This window comes from Puma concolor, chromosome B3 (assembly GCF_028749965.1).
Source record: "Puma concolor isolate L17-30 chromosome B3, mPumCon1.1.hap2, whole genome shotgun sequence".
Taxonomy (NCBI): Eukaryota; Metazoa; Chordata; class Mammalia; order Carnivora; family Felidae; genus Puma; species Puma concolor.
This window is the reverse complement of record NC_141672.1, coordinates 86,995,836-87,011,640: the sequence shown is the minus strand read 5'-3', so window position 1 is coordinate 87,011,640 and position 15,805 is coordinate 86,995,836. Positions and strand designations below refer to the sequence as shown.

General features: G+C 38.1%; 1 protein-coding gene across 4 annotated transcripts in view; it reads left to right on the top strand.

Moving 5' to 3' along the window:
* Positions 1-15,805, top strand: part of INO80 (INO80 complex ATPase subunit) — a 144,205-nt gene that overhangs the window by 35,302 nt on the left and 93,098 nt on the right. For all 4 annotated transcript variants that reach the window (XR_015252593.1, XR_015252592.1, XM_086710399.1 and 1 more), the window contains exons 6-10: positions 2,750-2,870; positions 4,439-4,653; positions 11,990-12,043; positions 12,865-13,068; positions 15,089-15,284. Coding sequence is in view for 2 of the 4 variants with exons in the window: in XM_086710399.1 (XP_086566525.1) it covers positions 2,750-2,870; positions 4,439-4,653; positions 11,990-12,043; positions 12,865-13,068; positions 15,089-15,284 (790 nt within the window). In the remaining 2 variants the exon portion in view is untranslated. The remainder of the gene's footprint in view (positions 1-2,749; positions 2,871-4,438; positions 4,654-11,989; positions 12,044-12,864; positions 13,069-15,088; positions 15,285-15,805) is intronic.

The window sequence follows — 15,805 nt, the reverse complement described above, 5'->3', positions numbered from 1 at the left end:
CGCTTAAGCGACTGAGCCACCCAGGCGCCCCCTGTCTTGTCTTTTTGATACTAGCCACTAGCCATTCTGACAGGTGTAGGGTGATAATCTCATTGTGGTTTTGATTTGCATTTCCCTGATTAGTGATGTTGATCTTTCCATATGTCTGTTGGCCATCTGTATGTCTTTCGGTAATTGTTCAAGTTCTGTGCTTATTTTTTAATCATATTGATTGGTTTGGGTTGAGTTGTACAAGTTTTTTATGTGTTTTGAATATTAACCCCTTATTGCATATATAATTTGCAAAAATCTTTTGACTCATTAGGTTGTCTTTTTGTTTTGTTGATGGTTTCCTTCACTGTGAAAACCTTTTTATTTTGAAGTAGTCCCAATAGTTTATTTCTGCTTTTGTTTTCCTTGCATTGGGAGGCACATCTAGAAAAATGTTGCTATGGCTGATGTCAAACTACTATGTTTTCCTCTAAGATTTTTATGGTTTTGGGTCTCAAATTTAGGGTTTTTAATCCGTTTTGAGTTTAATTTTGTTTGGAGTGGTAGAAAGTGGTCCAGTTTCATTCTTGTGCATGTAGCTGTCCAGTTTTCCCAGCACCATTTATTGAAGAGACTGTCTTTTCCACACTGTATATTCTTGCCTCCTTCGACATAGATTAGTTGGCCACATAAGGATGGGTTTCTTTCTTAGTTCTCTCTTCTGTATTATTGAAAGTTTTTCTTTAGGTATGCTTTACACCCAACATGGGGCTCCACCTCAGGACCCTGAGATCAAAAGTCATGTGTTCTACCAACTGAACCAGCCAGGCACCTCTTATCTCTGGGTTTTCTATTCTTTTCCATTCATCTGTATGTCTCTATTTGTGCCAGTACCATACTGTTTTGATTACTAAAGCTTTGTAGTATATCTTGAAATCTGGAATTGTAATACTTCCAACTTTGTTTTTCTTTCTCAAGATTGCTTTGGCTATTTGGGGTGGTTCCGTACAGATTTTAGTGTTATTTTTTCTTTTGTGGAAAACGCTGTTGACATTTTAATAGGGATTGCAGTACTTGGCTTTTTTTTTTTTTTTTTTTTTTTTACTTTATTTATTTATTTTGAGAGAGGGCGAGAGGAAGCAGGATGGGGCAGAGAGAGAGGGAAAGAGAGAATCCCAAGCAGGCTCTGCACTATTCATTGTGGGCCTCGAGCTCATGAACTACAAGATTAGGACCCGAGCTGAAGTCAGATGTTTATCCGACTGAGCCACCTGGCTGCCCCAGATCTTTTTTTTTTTTTTTTAATTTAATTTAATTTAATTATTCTTGAGAGAGAGAGAGAGAGTGAAAGCGTGAGCAAGGGAGGGGCAGAGAGAGAGAGAGGGAAAGAGAGAATCCCAAGCAGGTTCCACACTATCAGCACACCTGACACGGGGCTTGAACCCACAAACTGAGATCGTGACCTGAGCCAAAATCAAGAGTTGGACACTTAACCAACTGAGCCACCAGGCACCCCTACTTGGTCTTTTTTTAATTGAAGTAAAACATACATATGGGAAACTTTATAGATTTTATTAACTATGCAGTTCTTTTTTTTTTTAATTTTTTTTTTTTAACGTTTATTTTTGAGACAGAGACAGAGCATGAATGGGGGAGGGTCAGAGAGAGGGAGACACAGAATCTGAAACAGGCTCCAGGCTCTGAGCTGTCAGCACAGAGCCTGACGCGGGGCTTGAACTCACAGACCGCGAGATCATGACCTGAGCCGTAGTCGGCCACTTAACTGACTGAGCCACCCAGGCGCCCCGTTTTTTTTTTTGTTTTTTTTTTTTAAATATATGAAATTTATTGTCAAATTGGTTTCCATACAACACCTGGTGCTCATCGCAAAAGATGCCCTCTTCAATACCCATCACCCACCCTCCCCTCCCTCCCACCCCCCATTGGCCTTAACTGTGCAGTTCAGTGAATGCTCATTCAATTTTGACCATTGACAGAGGACCTTGTGATAGTTATCCATGTTACTTTTCTGTCCTAGTTTCAGTTCTTAGACTGGCTGTAATCTAGGAAAGAGATTCAGTAGTGGACTGCTTAATTTTAATTTATATTCATATTTATCCATTGGTAATAGGTAAGACAAAATGAATGTAAGCCTAGCGGGTCAATGGAAATGCAGTGTTTGAAAGAATCTGTCTCTGGAGAGGAAAAAAATTTGATTATTCATGTGTTAGAATTCTGGCAACATAGGCATTATCCATAATATTGGCAGGCTCTCTTAGTGGGAGATAAAGAGTGAAAAGACTTGAAAGAATTGGGATGGTTGGGAATTCTCTGAACCAGATAGAAGACTAAAAGCCAGAATAACAGCTATCAGAACCTTAGTAAATCTTAGGACCTGTTGGTAATAGAAATACATTTTATTTCTTGTTGATGAATCCATGAGGAGCTCTTTCTGCAGTTAATTGCATCTCTCAAATATGTGTCAGGACCAAATAAAGATTCTGGTGGAAATTGAGAAGCATGAAGCGTTTTCCTCTCTTAAGTTATTTTCAGCAACTTGCCATGCACATAGCTGATGAACCCATTTTGTTTTGAAGTAAGGAAATAATTCACTTTGAAGTACTAAATCTTTGTGAGTCTTTTTGTGGGAAGAAGACCATGTTTTAGAAGCTTTGGTTTTTCTCTGGCTCAACTTTTTGTAGTAAAGGTGATTTGAAGGCAGGCTTCGAACACAGACCAGCCCTTCTAAGCCTCACTACTATCTTTGCTTTTGCTTCAGTTGCAGCAGTACCAGTACTACAGTGCAGGCCTCCTGTCCACGTATGACCCTTTCTATGAGCAACAACGGCACCTACTTGGACCCAAAAAAAAGAAATTCAAGGAGGAAAAGAAACTTAAAGGTGAGCATATTGACCTGCCTTCCACATTTACTCTTTAGTTTCAGGGTTGTGTGTAGCCTGTTGGTACATTTGGACTTTGAACATAATGCATGTAGTAGAGACTTGCTGTATCTGAAAAACCCTAGGCTTCCCTATCTAAGTCCTATTATTAACCTTATTTCGTATTTGGTTTATGATCTCTTCTAGAATTATAAAGACATAAAACTACAGATTCCTAGCCAAAGGTTTAAGTCAGTTAGTTTATTCCTTCTTTCTTCTACATACTTTTCCAAATGTTGAAAATGTTCTGGGAGAGGAAGAAGTTGGTTAGGCACAGGGAAGTATGAAGAGCAACCTGAGGTGTTGGGAATAAGTTATGATTGTTGTTGTGTGTGGAAATTCAGAATAGATCACCTCTCTATCTTGTGTAATGCCTATGTGCCTGTTTGCCAGGAAATGTGCTTTCCTCCCTTACTGAGCTCTAAGCAGCTGGAAATCAGAAAGGAGGTAGTAAGGGAAAGTTTTAAACTCTGTGTACAAGTCAGATTTTGTTCACCTAAAGGTATGAACTCTACTCAGAAATTCTTTTAAGCCTTCTCCCCTTTCTCCCACATCCTCCTAGTTTATCTCTTTATTTAAAAAAAAAAAAAAAAAAAAATTTTGGGGGCGCCTGGGTGGCGCAGTCGGTTGAGCGTCCGACTTCAGCCAGGTCACGATCTCGCGGTCTGTGAGTTCGAGCCCCGCATCGGGCTCTGGGCTGATGACTCAGAGCCTGGAGCCTGTTTCCGGTTCTGTGTCTCCCTCTCTCTCTGCCCCTCCCCCGTTCATGCTCTGTCTCTCTCTGTCCCAAAAATAAATAAACGTTGAAAAAAAAAAAAAAATTTTAAAAAAAAATAAAAAAAAAAATTTTGTATATTTATTTTTGAGAGACAGACCACAAGCAGGGGAGGGGCAGAGAGAGAGGGAGACACAGAATTTGAAGCAGGCTCCAGAGAGCTTAGAGCCTGATGCATGGCTCGAACCCACGGACCGCGAGATCATGACCTGAACTAAAGTCAAACGCTTAGCCAACTGAGCCACTTACACGCCCCTCTTTGTATTTTCTCATCCTCTGCACCCTCCCCTCCCCACCCCACCTCCCAAATTAGTTTTTTGTGCCATGTGTGATTTTCTCTTCACAGGCCATGATGTCCTATCAGTTAGCACGTTTTTTCTTTCTTTAGTTTTTTCTTCAATCACTTTACATTGCCACCAAGTAGAAATGTTTCCTTCCTTTTGGCCATTACTTGAGTTCGTGGTACTTTATAAGTCTCCCTTCCTATTGTTGGGTTCAACAGAAATTCAGTTTTTAGGTTTTATTTTGTGTTTTTCTTTCATGTAAACATAGGGAGTATCCAGTATTCTTCCAAGGTAGTGAGATCTTTCTCTTGGAATAGTCATAGGCCCGAATACATAAGGAGGTAAACATTGCCAGCCTCACTTGGAATGAGGAAGGAACCTTGAATTTTTTTAAAGTGATGAGGTTGTTTGTGGCTGTCTTCTGTGGAAGGGCAGAAATGCGACATTCTCAGAATCTGTTTCCTTTGCAGCCAAGTTGAAAAAAGTTAAGAAAAAAAGGCGAAGGGATGAAGAACTTTCCTCTGAAGAATCTCCTCGTTGCCACCACCACCAGACCAAAGTCTTTGCCAAGTTCTCTCATGATGCACCTCCTCCTGGCACCAAGAAGAAGCACTTATCCATTGAGCAGCTTAATGCTCGTCGTAGAAAAGTATGGCTCAGCATTGTGAAAAAGGAACTACCAAAGGTACGTGAGTGCCTCCAGCATAGATGGCAAGTTTTGTCTCCCTGCCCTCTAAAGAGGAGCTGTTGGAGCTAGATACCTTTACAGTGTTCAGAAAGGAAACTAATCTGATGGAATTAAGATAATGCTGAATAGTACTCTTATTAGTTGACTGTTTTTTTCCAGATTTTGATCAGAATCCACAAGACAATTAGTTGTTCTGTGGTGTTTATTGTCCAAAAAATGGAGGGAAACCTCTCTGAGAAAGAAAAGCAGTTTTCTTACTCATAGCAGTAGAGATTGAACAACAAATTGATAGGTGATAGTAGAGGAAATTAAAATGAAATGGTGGAGTTATGTTTCTTAGAGAATTTATAAATATTTGAATGTTACTGAAGAATCACAGACATTAGAAAAAATGTGAATGATTCAAGAGAAAGATGTTTAGGCATTCTTTTTGCTATTTTAATTTGGTTTTGGTAATATTTTATTTTGATAAAATTTCAAACTTGAAAGTTTCAGGAATCGTACAAGGAATGTCCATATACCCTCGACTCAGTTTGCATTTTACTTAATTAGTTGCCTTATTAATTGAGCATAGCCTTAATAGAAATATGAATAGGGTATTTTCTGAATTTAGAAAAACTGATACTAAACTCAAGGAAAAGAATCAATATGCAAGAATTGCCAGAGAACACTGAAAAAGACACATCAATCATTAAAATATACCGTAAAACCTCTATAATTCAACAGTGTAGTACTGCCACATGCATAGGCAAATAGATCAGTGGAATGGTAGACTTAAAAAATTTTTTTTCTAATTTATGTATTTTGAGAGAGAGTGAGCATGTGAGCAAGGGTGGGCAGAGAGAGAGAGAGAGAGAGAATCTCAAGCAGGCTCCACACTGTGTGTGTGTGTGTGTGTGTGTGTGTGTGTGTGTGTGTGTGTGTGTGTGTGAGAGAGAGAGAGAGAGAGAGAGAGAGAGAGAGAGAGAGAACCTCAAGCAGGCTCCACACTGTTAGCACCAAGCCTGACATGGGGCTCGGTCTCATGAACGATGAGATCATGACCTGAGCGCAAAATCAAGAGTCAGACGCTTAACTGACTGAGCCACCCAGGTGCCCCTAGACTAACAGACTTTTTAAAAAATGGTGCTGGAACAACTAGGTAGCCATTTGGAAAAAGATAAAAGTAGATCTGTTTCTCACACATATACTCTGAACATATTAAGGTTCTTAGTATAAAAAATGAAATCATACAAATACTAGAGGAAAAGGATTACATTCCTATTTAACCTTGGCTCAGCAAAAGTATGACTCAACATCCAGAGGCAATGAAAGAAAACATTTGTAAATTTGACTAAATACAAATAAATTTTTTCATGACAAAAGACAGCTGACAAAGTGGGAAAGATTATTTACATTGTCACAAAGGGCTCGTATCTCTAGTATATAAAGAACTTTTGAAAATTGAGAGCCAAAGAACCACAAATTCAGTAGGCAGGTAAAATGACGGGAATAGACAATTCACAAAGAAAGATACAAAAATGGCTCTTAAATATTAAAAAGGTTCAAAGTCTCATAATTAGAGTAGTCTAAAATAACAACCTAGATACCATTTTTCACTTATCACAATGGCAAAAATTGGAAAATATGATAACACATTCTCTTAAGAAGGCTATGGGGAAACAGACACTTTTATACATTGCTGCTAGAAGTGCAAATCAGAGAGCATTATTCTGGAGGGTAAATTGGCAATACCTAATAATCTCCATATGCAGTTACCTTTCAAACCAGCACTTGCACTTCTAGGAATTATCCTGAGGCTAAACCTGCAACTATACAATGTAAACAAAGTTACTCATTACAGCATTATTTTTAATTGCAAAATAAACAACTTTAATGCCTTTACATGGGGCTTGAATTGAACTCTGGTAGATATACACAGTGGATTGTTATGCTGCTGTTAAAAAGAAATAATGAGGAAGACCTTTCTGAAGTGACATGGGATAAAGACATAGTGTTAAGTGAGAAAAGCAAAACAAAAACAGGCATCTATAGTATTTACCTCTCATATAAGCAAAAGAGGAATATAAGAAAATACACAAATTCTCATTCATTCAAAAGACATTCAAGAAGGATAAGCCTGAAATTAAAGTGTTGATTTCTTATAGCGGGCAGGTGGTAAAAATGTAGAAAGAAAGGAAGGAATGGGAGCAGGTTAGCAGGGATGAGGGGCAGTCTTTGAGTACATCGTTTTGTATGTAGGGCTGACTTTGAAAATCATGGTAATGTTTCATATACTCCTCATATACACTGATAATAAAACAATTGAAACCAGTCAGGGTGTGGGAAGGGAATTAGGTTGAGGGGATATGTGGGCAAAGTGGAATAAAAACAGGAACAAATGGTGTGCTTGGGTAGCTCACTCAGTTGAGTGTCCAACTCTTGGTTTTGGCTCAGGTTCTGGTCTCATGGTTCGTGACTTTGAGCCTAGTGTCCAGGCTCTGTGCTGATACTGTGGAGCCTGCTTTGGATATTCTCTTTCCCAGTTCTCTCTGCCCCTCCCCCACACATGGTGTCTCTGAAAATAAATAAAATTAAAAAAAAGTCAAGAACAAATGTTAACTGTATCAGAAATGAGTAATATATAATCAAGTTGCAGAGATTGGGGAAGAAAAGGACTCCCTGAAGTAACTGAGGAAATCAGTATTTTGACTTGATATGTAAGGCTAGAGACCAAAAGAACTGTACGTAAATGCTATGATTGACATAGTGAGTGTTTCTTACAAAAGAATAGGTTAGAATTTTGAAACTACTTTGTATGTGTACTAGAATTGAACAAATAAGTAAATATGTTGTAGATGACAGCCAGTTTCTCGCTGTTGGAAACATTTAAAGTGAAGCCTTTGAAATATGATTGGAGCCAGAGCTCTCAGTACACACACACACACACACACACACACAGATGGATGTGTACAGAAATATAGTTGTGTGTGTGTGCATAGGTTAGTATGCATATATACTTAATTTCTAGCTAGCTCTTTGCAGAGAGTGCCTAGACGCAGTGATATCCCAGTAACAATTATCTAGTTCCCAGATCTTGATTTCTCAATACTTTTTATTCTCTAATAAAGTTAAGGAGGTACTTGAAGAAAGATGGAAGTGGGGGATTGTCAGAAGAACACAGGAGCCAATCTGAAGGGGCTCTTCATCACCAAAGTTAGAATAATTAAGCAATGAAATCGGTAATAATAATACTGAATTTTAACACATAGAATAAAAGAAATATCAGTGAGTCCATACTGTTATAAATAATTAAATAAGAAAACAGATAAGGTAGAAGGAACAACTCTTCCTTGCAGTAGAATTCCAGTTAATAGGACAGAAGGAAGTAGAGAATCATCATTAACATAAATACCATGGTAATAATTGTTGCAGACTGGATCCATTGATGAAGGCTAAAATCAGAGGACGAAAGATACAGGAGAACCAGAGCTTGCACATAATGAAAGCATCTCCCCAGCATATACATCTCAGCACAAAAAGAAAGATAGTGATAATCATGGGTAGTTACTACCATGGTAAGGTGGTAGAATCTACTTTAACCAAAAGATCTAAGTAACACTAGTAATAGAAATTTTGATATTGTGAACTTAATTTGATGCCCTGAGAAGAACACGTCGTTTCTGGGGTATTCTTGCCAAAATGTGTAATGTCATTCCAATCATGAGAAAACATCAGAAAATCACAAACTTTGGGGAAATTTTACAAAATAACTGATTAGTGCCTTTCAAAAGTGTCAAGGACATGAGAGAAAGATTGAAGAATGTTATATATGCAGGAAGAGAACTGAGGAGAAAAGCAACTAAATACATTGTGGGATCCTGTTACAGGATCCTGGAACGGGAAAAGGATTTTAGTGGAAAAATTGTTGACGTTCAGATAAGACTTGTAGTTTAATATTTTACCAGTGTTATTTTCCTTTCTTAATAGAGTCAAACCTTGGTTTGCGAGCATAATTTGTTCTGGAAACATGCTTGTAATCCATAGCACTTGTATGTCAAAGTGAATTGCCCCATAAGAAATAATGGTATATGTGCTGCTGAAGCGAGCACAGAAATAACGGAAACTCAGATGATTCGTTCCATAACCCAAAAATATTCGTATAAAATTAACTACAATGCTGTAATATAATACAAAATAATAAAGAAAATACAAAATATAAAGAAAAATAAATTAACCTGCACTTGTCTTTGAAAGCCTTTGTGGCTGGTTTCAGGGAGACAGACAAGGTTATTGTGTAGGACGACTTTCACTATCACTAATAGAATCACTGCTGTCTCTTGGCTCAATGGAATCTTTTTCTGCATTGGGGCCATCGTATATGCTTGCATAGATGTTGACTACAGTACAATAATAAACTCATATACTGTATTTAATGTAACTGGCAATTAGGCAGCATAGGGAAGGGTCTATATCTGTAGGCAGCCTGACCTGAAATGAAGCACAGCATTCCTAAGCGTACTCTTGTTTGGAAAAGCAAAGGACTGTCCATAGGTGCTTTGAAGTGACAAAGAAACTAGTGCCAGGTGTGAGCACCTTCCAGCATTCTAAAAAATTGATGATTTCTGTCAAACACTGTGGCCTGAGACTGAGCATCCGAGAATGGGAGACAATCACCCACAATCCCACAAAGAGAGAGCGAGAGAGAGAAGATCCATTGGCTCACTTATGATCATGTGATGTTCGACATCTCGCACTACTTGTATTGCAAGACATCACTCATTTATCAAGTTAAAATTATTAGAAACGTTTGCTCATTTTGTGGCACACTCGTAGAGCAAGTTACTCTCAATCCTGGGTTTTACTGTGATTGTATTCTGTGGGGCACCTGAGTAGTGGCTCATTCAGTTAAGCATCCAACTCTTGTTTGGCTTAGGTCATGATCCTGTATTTCCTGTGGAGCTCCTTGCTGACAGTGGGGAGCCTGCTTGGGATTCTTTGTCTCCCCCTTTGCCCCTCCCCTGCTCATGCTCTCTTTCTCTCAAAATAAATAAATAAATAAACATTTAAAATAATTGTATTCTAGTTATGTAAGATGCTAAATGAGGAAAAGCAGCAGGAGCAATATAAGGGAACTCTGTATTATTTTTTGCTACTTTTCTGTAACTCTAAAATTGTTTCAAAACAAAATGTTTTAAAATGATATGGCAAGAGTAATGCAAGGAACTGCCATGTATCCTTTACTCATATTTAGCAATGTTTGCTTTGTTTGCTTTTGTTACATAAATGCATACTTTTTTCTCACCCATTTTGAGGGTTAGTTTGACACTTTGTACTGAACTTCCTTGTAATTCAATGTGTGTTTCCTAAGAAAAAAGACATTCTGTCATACAGAACCACAGTACAGTTATAAAGATTATTATCTGATCCACAGACCATATTTAGATTTCATCAGTTGTCTATAAAAGTTGGGGCTTTTTTTTTTCCTGATTGAATCCAGGATCCAATCTAGAAGTACATGTTTCATTTAGTTGTCACATCTCTTTAATCTCCTTTAAATCTGACATAGTTTCTCAGCCTTCATTTTTCATAACATTTTTATTTTTGAAGAGTATAGGGCTATTATTTTGTACAGTGTTTCTGAATTTGAGTTATCATTCTTCATGATTAGATTTGGGTTATTCATTTTGGGCAGGATTACCAAAGGAGTGATATATCCTTCTTGGTATGTCACATTGGGAGGCACATGACCCATTGTTCCAATTTGATGGTATTAGCTTCGATCCCTTGGTATGTTTGTGCTTCTTAACAATTACCATCCCCCCCCGCCCCCCGTGCCAATTAATATGTATTTTTGGAGAGAAGAACATTCTTGATGAGAGAAGTTATAGGGAAATCCTCTTTGTACCTGGTGAATAGACTTCAAAATGATGCCCATCTAGGGTGCCTGGTTGGCTCAGTGGGTACAGCATGCAACTCTTAATCTCAGGGTCTTGAGTTCAAGCCCTACATTGGGTGTAGAGATTACTTAAAAAAATAAAAATAATTTTTAATTTTTTTAAATGTTTATTTAGTTTTGAAAGAAAGAGAGCACGAGGGGGAGAGGGACAGAGAGAGGGAGACACAGAATCAGAAGCAGGCTCCAGGCTCCGAGCTGTCAGCACAGAGCCCTACGTGGGGCTCAAACTTACGAACTGTGAGATCATGACCTGAGCTGAAGTCGGATGCTCAACCGACTGAGCCACCCAGGCGCCCCAAATAAAAATAATTTTTAAAACATGATGCCCTTCTTATGATCAAGAATTCCATAGGAATATTTGAGATTCTTGTCTTTTTTTTTTTTAATTTTTTAACGTTTTAATTCATTTTTTGAGAGACAGAGAGAAACATTGTGAGCAGAGGAGGAGAGAGAGAAACAGAGACACAGAATCTGAAGCAGGCTCCAGGCTGTCAGCACAGAGCCTGATGCAGGGCTTGAACTCACGGACCATGAGATCATGACCTGAGCCAAAGTTGGCTGCTTAACCGACTGAGCCACCCATGCGCCCCAAGATTCTTGTCTTTTAAGTAGCAATAGCTCCTTAAGCATTAGTAGGAGAAAGTTTTGATAAAGGGTGTAAAAATTCCTGTAAGCAGATCATCTGAGGTGCAAATTTTATAGAAATGGCTTTTAAGCTGTCTAACTTCGTACCCACTGTTTCTTCAGATGTAGTCACTCATGTATGCCTGTGCTATGTCTTCTCCCATGTCAACTGGATCATCATGGGAAATCAGGTTTTTTATTGAGGTTCTTTTGTTTTAACTGAATTGGAAGACAGAATCAGCTCATGACTGGTTTGTTGGGTGCTGAGTCATCTTGTGTTAGGTCTGCCTTAGAATTTTTTGTTAGAGAAGATGAAGCTTAGTGAAGCTTAAGTGTTGGCAGAAATTAATAGTGGCAGCAGATTGGTTCTGGTTGGAGGATAGAAACACAAACTGGAAGGCTAGTTTACCGTTGTAACAATTCCTGTATGTCATTGCCTGCTATCTCAGCTTCTTTGCAGATGGGCTTTGCAAAGCGGTGTGTATTAGTGTGGTGCTAGGGTTTAGGGCATGTTGTTACATTTTCCACTTCAGGCCTGAAATATAACTTAAATTCTTTCTAAAGTATACAGAAGACTCTGTTTAAGGCAGCCACAGCACTAGCTTATTCTTCCTAATGCTGCTTTAGTAGCTTTGTGTGTGGTTCTCAGTTGGTGCATTTGGATGACTTTATTTTTTAACCCTTCAGGAGTTGAATAAAAGACAGTGTCAGTCTACACAATCTTATTTCAAAAGGACTCCTAAATGATATAATTGTTTTTAAATATTTTAGGCCAACAAGCAGAAAGCTTCAGCTCGTAACCTGTTTCTCACCAATAGCCGAAAGGTAAATTGTAGTTTTATATTTCCCGTTTTTTGTTATGTTGGAATATGTCTACGTTTGCTGCTCTTGTCTCTTGTGACCTGGTAGAATACCTTAGGTACTGTAGTAGTACCTAAGAGAACTTCTGAATGTTCTCTATTTTATAAATAAAATTGCTCTTCCTCACATTTCTGGTATTTGAACCTTTTTGAATGAGACCATAGCCTGCTCTTAATTCCTTCGGCAGTTCACGTGCTCAGTCTCTTTATCTAAGAAATGATGGTTAGTAATATTAATACCTTCCTTTAGAGGGAAGTAACACAACTTCCTTTGAGTTCTGTGAGATCAGATGAGGTAATGTTATTGGTTCTGTTTTCCTGGGCTAATCTAATCACCCATCCTCAGTTTCCTCATCTGTAAAATGAGGATGTCTGTACTACCAATTTTGTAGAGTTTATGTGAAGAAATAAATTAGTTTAATGATGTTAGGCTTAGAGTGGTGCCTAGCATATAATAAGCATTAATTGCTACTATTATTAACGTGTATGATAATACTTTGTAGCTTCCCAGCACTTCTCAGGTCATTATACTTTTTTTTTTTTTTTTCTTTCCATCTAAGGTGCCAGTATGTGTATAAATTTTTCATTCCATGTATTACCTCAGGGTCTGTGTCTGGATCTTAGTACTGTGCAGGTACATTAACCACATTGTGGCAAAAGGAGATGTGGTCGTAGAAAGACTGTGTGCACTGAACTGACTGAGGAATGCTGTGGTTTAGAGCTAAGGGAAGACTGGCCGTGGTGTTGGGTCCTTCTCCTTTGTGAGAATGCTGTTGTCATCTGCAGCTCGCCCACCAGTGCATGAAGGAGGTGCGTCGAGCTGCCTTGCAGGCCCAAAAGAACTGTAAGGAGACCTTGCCTCGTGCCCGCCGCCTCACCAAGGAGATGCTTCTGTACTGGAAGAAATACGAGAAGGTGGAGAAGGAACACCGAAAGCGTGCAGAGAAGGAAGCCTTGGAGCAGCGCAAGTTGGATGAGGAAATGCGGGAGGTAGGGAAGTAGTATAAAATTTTGAAAACCCTGATTGCTCAGCCATATCAAGAGATTGGTGTATACTACATAAATTGTAAGGTAATGAAATCATTGGAAAAAAACATTTTAAGACATAATTTTGAGGATAGTAATTTTAGTCCACTAAAGCGATTCTGTTTTTGTCCCTCAGTAAGGCCCTCTCTCCGGCCTTCACCTCTCTTTGTATGCCAAGTTTTTCTGTTCTTTCTTAGCCTTATTCCTCTTTATATTTCTGGTGGACCAAAAAGAAAGAAAAGAAAAGAAAAAGGATAGGGATGAACAAAAGAAAACAGCTTACAGCTTATCTTGGCTTGGTTCCAGGTGCTGGCTGCAGTTTCTTCCTTGTTGGAAGAGCAGGGCTGGTTGCCAAATTTAGGGCCAGATAAGAACAATAGACAAACTAGTCCAGTTTGGGGACCCATCCCCCCACTCCTACATGCTTCACTGTTTTAACTTTCAGCCAGTATTCCTCTAAGCCTGATGTTAGTTAATATGTAGGTGAGTAGATTGTTCAGGGAAGCAAGAGGAGAAAGTAGGAGGACAAAGTCATTGTGTTGTCATTGGCAAACCAGTTTGGTTGTGTGCAGGGAAAATTGAGGTCTGAAGAAAGAAGGCAATCAAGGGATGGGAGGATCTTTTCTTTCAGGTATAGGCAGTAAGTACTCGTGTCAAAGCGGAGCTGTGGCCTCTTCTGAGCTCTTGATCTTTTATCTTTTATCTTGTCTTTGAGGGTGAATATGGATTTTGCCAAGTTTCTTAAGTCTCGTGGGTAATTTTTATCTTTGTATGCAAGATAAACATATTAGTGTGTTAGTAAACATTTGATGCTATAGGGAATACTTCCATGTGAATTTATAGGCATTTGAGAGTCATAGGTCTTGAAGTTTTGCAAGCGACCAGACGTATGTATGATCTGAGTTTGTGAAACATTCTCTCAGTTTGGTTGATAATTAACTGATGGGTTTCATTCATGTTTATGTTTTATGTCCTTCTCCGAACCTTTGAAATAAAACTATTTGTGATGGAACTTTATTGTTCCTTTAATTTACTTTGCTCATTTAAACATGTAGTAGTTGACTGTTGTAAAGGAGGTGTTACTCTTTTTTGTTTTAATTTAGAAAGGTTTTCTCGATAGTACTTTAGCTGTAATAAACCTGTATTTATTATGAAAAATAACTCCCATTTTCTCTCAAATTCTCTTTCAGATTTTCTTCTCATTTAAATCTGGCTCAAGTACTATAAAACCTTAAAGAGAAAGTATAGTTTATATAGCATAACTTAGGACTAGTCTCCTTTCTTGGCTAAGTTCCTTGTTATATTTTTGTTTTTCATTTGGGGAGGTGGACCAAGGGTAAATCAACTCTACTTCATATGAATTTTATTATAAAATAGTTAATGCAGAGTAGTGACATGTGCATTTGATCTGTATTCATATTTTATAGGTCATCACAGATGAACTATACATTGTTTTTGGGAGTATTTTCTTCCTTTGTCATCTTATTCTTAAATATCTTCTGGTTGACTTTCAGAATAATTTATAGCCCCTAGTCACTTATTTTCACTTTCGGTGATAAAGAAGATCTTTTGACATGTTTACATTTTTTACAATACTAAAACTGTATACAGGTATCTACCACCTAGGTTATGGAATAAAGCTCATTGGTTGAGTTTAGTTGGTATCTCTGCGCCACTCTAGGAAATTGATACAGTAAAGAAATAAGCATTTTAGAAACAGAAGCTTAATGGAGAAAACATTTCATGTTGTAAATGAGAGCAAAACATATGTTATTAAATATAAGTGAAGACTATTCCTTGCTTTTAGTACCGCTGACTTGGTTATAATAAAACTGTGCGTTAACAATTCTTTTCTAAAGGTAAAGAATCTATAAAAGAATTGTATGCAAACTATATAAGATTTTATGAATTCTGTTGATCACCTCTTGTTGTATGTGATTGATGATTTGACTCTGTTTTCACTTTTAACTTTTTTCCCCTTTAGGCCAAGAGGCAACAACGAAAACTGAACTTCCTAATCACCCAGACAGAGTTGTATGCCCATTTCATGAGTCGTAAACGAGACATGGGTCATGATGGAATCCAGGAAGAAATCTTAAGGAAACTGGAAGACAGTTCTACCCAAAGACAGATTGACATTGGTGGAGGAGTGGTAGTTAACATCACACAGGAGGATTATGGTGAGTCCTGCATCAGGAGGTAGAGGAAGTGGGTACCCTCTATTTTTTCATACCTAAGGTTTCTTGCAAGTTTTGTCTTGATCAGTAAGCAATGATTAGTAAAGGGGAATTTATTGCACTGGAGTAGGGAAAGTATGAATAAAATCAACATACAAAATAACTTTTTTTAATTAAAGAATTTGAAAAGGAAAGGGTGTGTTTATATGATCTTACAAGTTTGGGAATTTTTATATGTTTTGATTTGTTAGTAGGAATGGAGGCTATTGAATCAGAAGAATTCAGTGAACATGTCTCAGCAGAGAAAATCATGTCTCTCTTAACAAGATTCTTGGTGATATAAGTCAAGCATGAGAAAGAGACTGTTCAGTTTTGGTATTTTTGTGTCCACAGGGGGAGGGATGAATTGGGGTGAAGTTTGAGGGTAATTTCACAGAGAATAGTGATAAAGATCATGTTGAGCTCAGAATAAAAAGAATGAGCGTTCCTGCGTGGGTCTTAGGGGTTACACATGCCTTGATTTC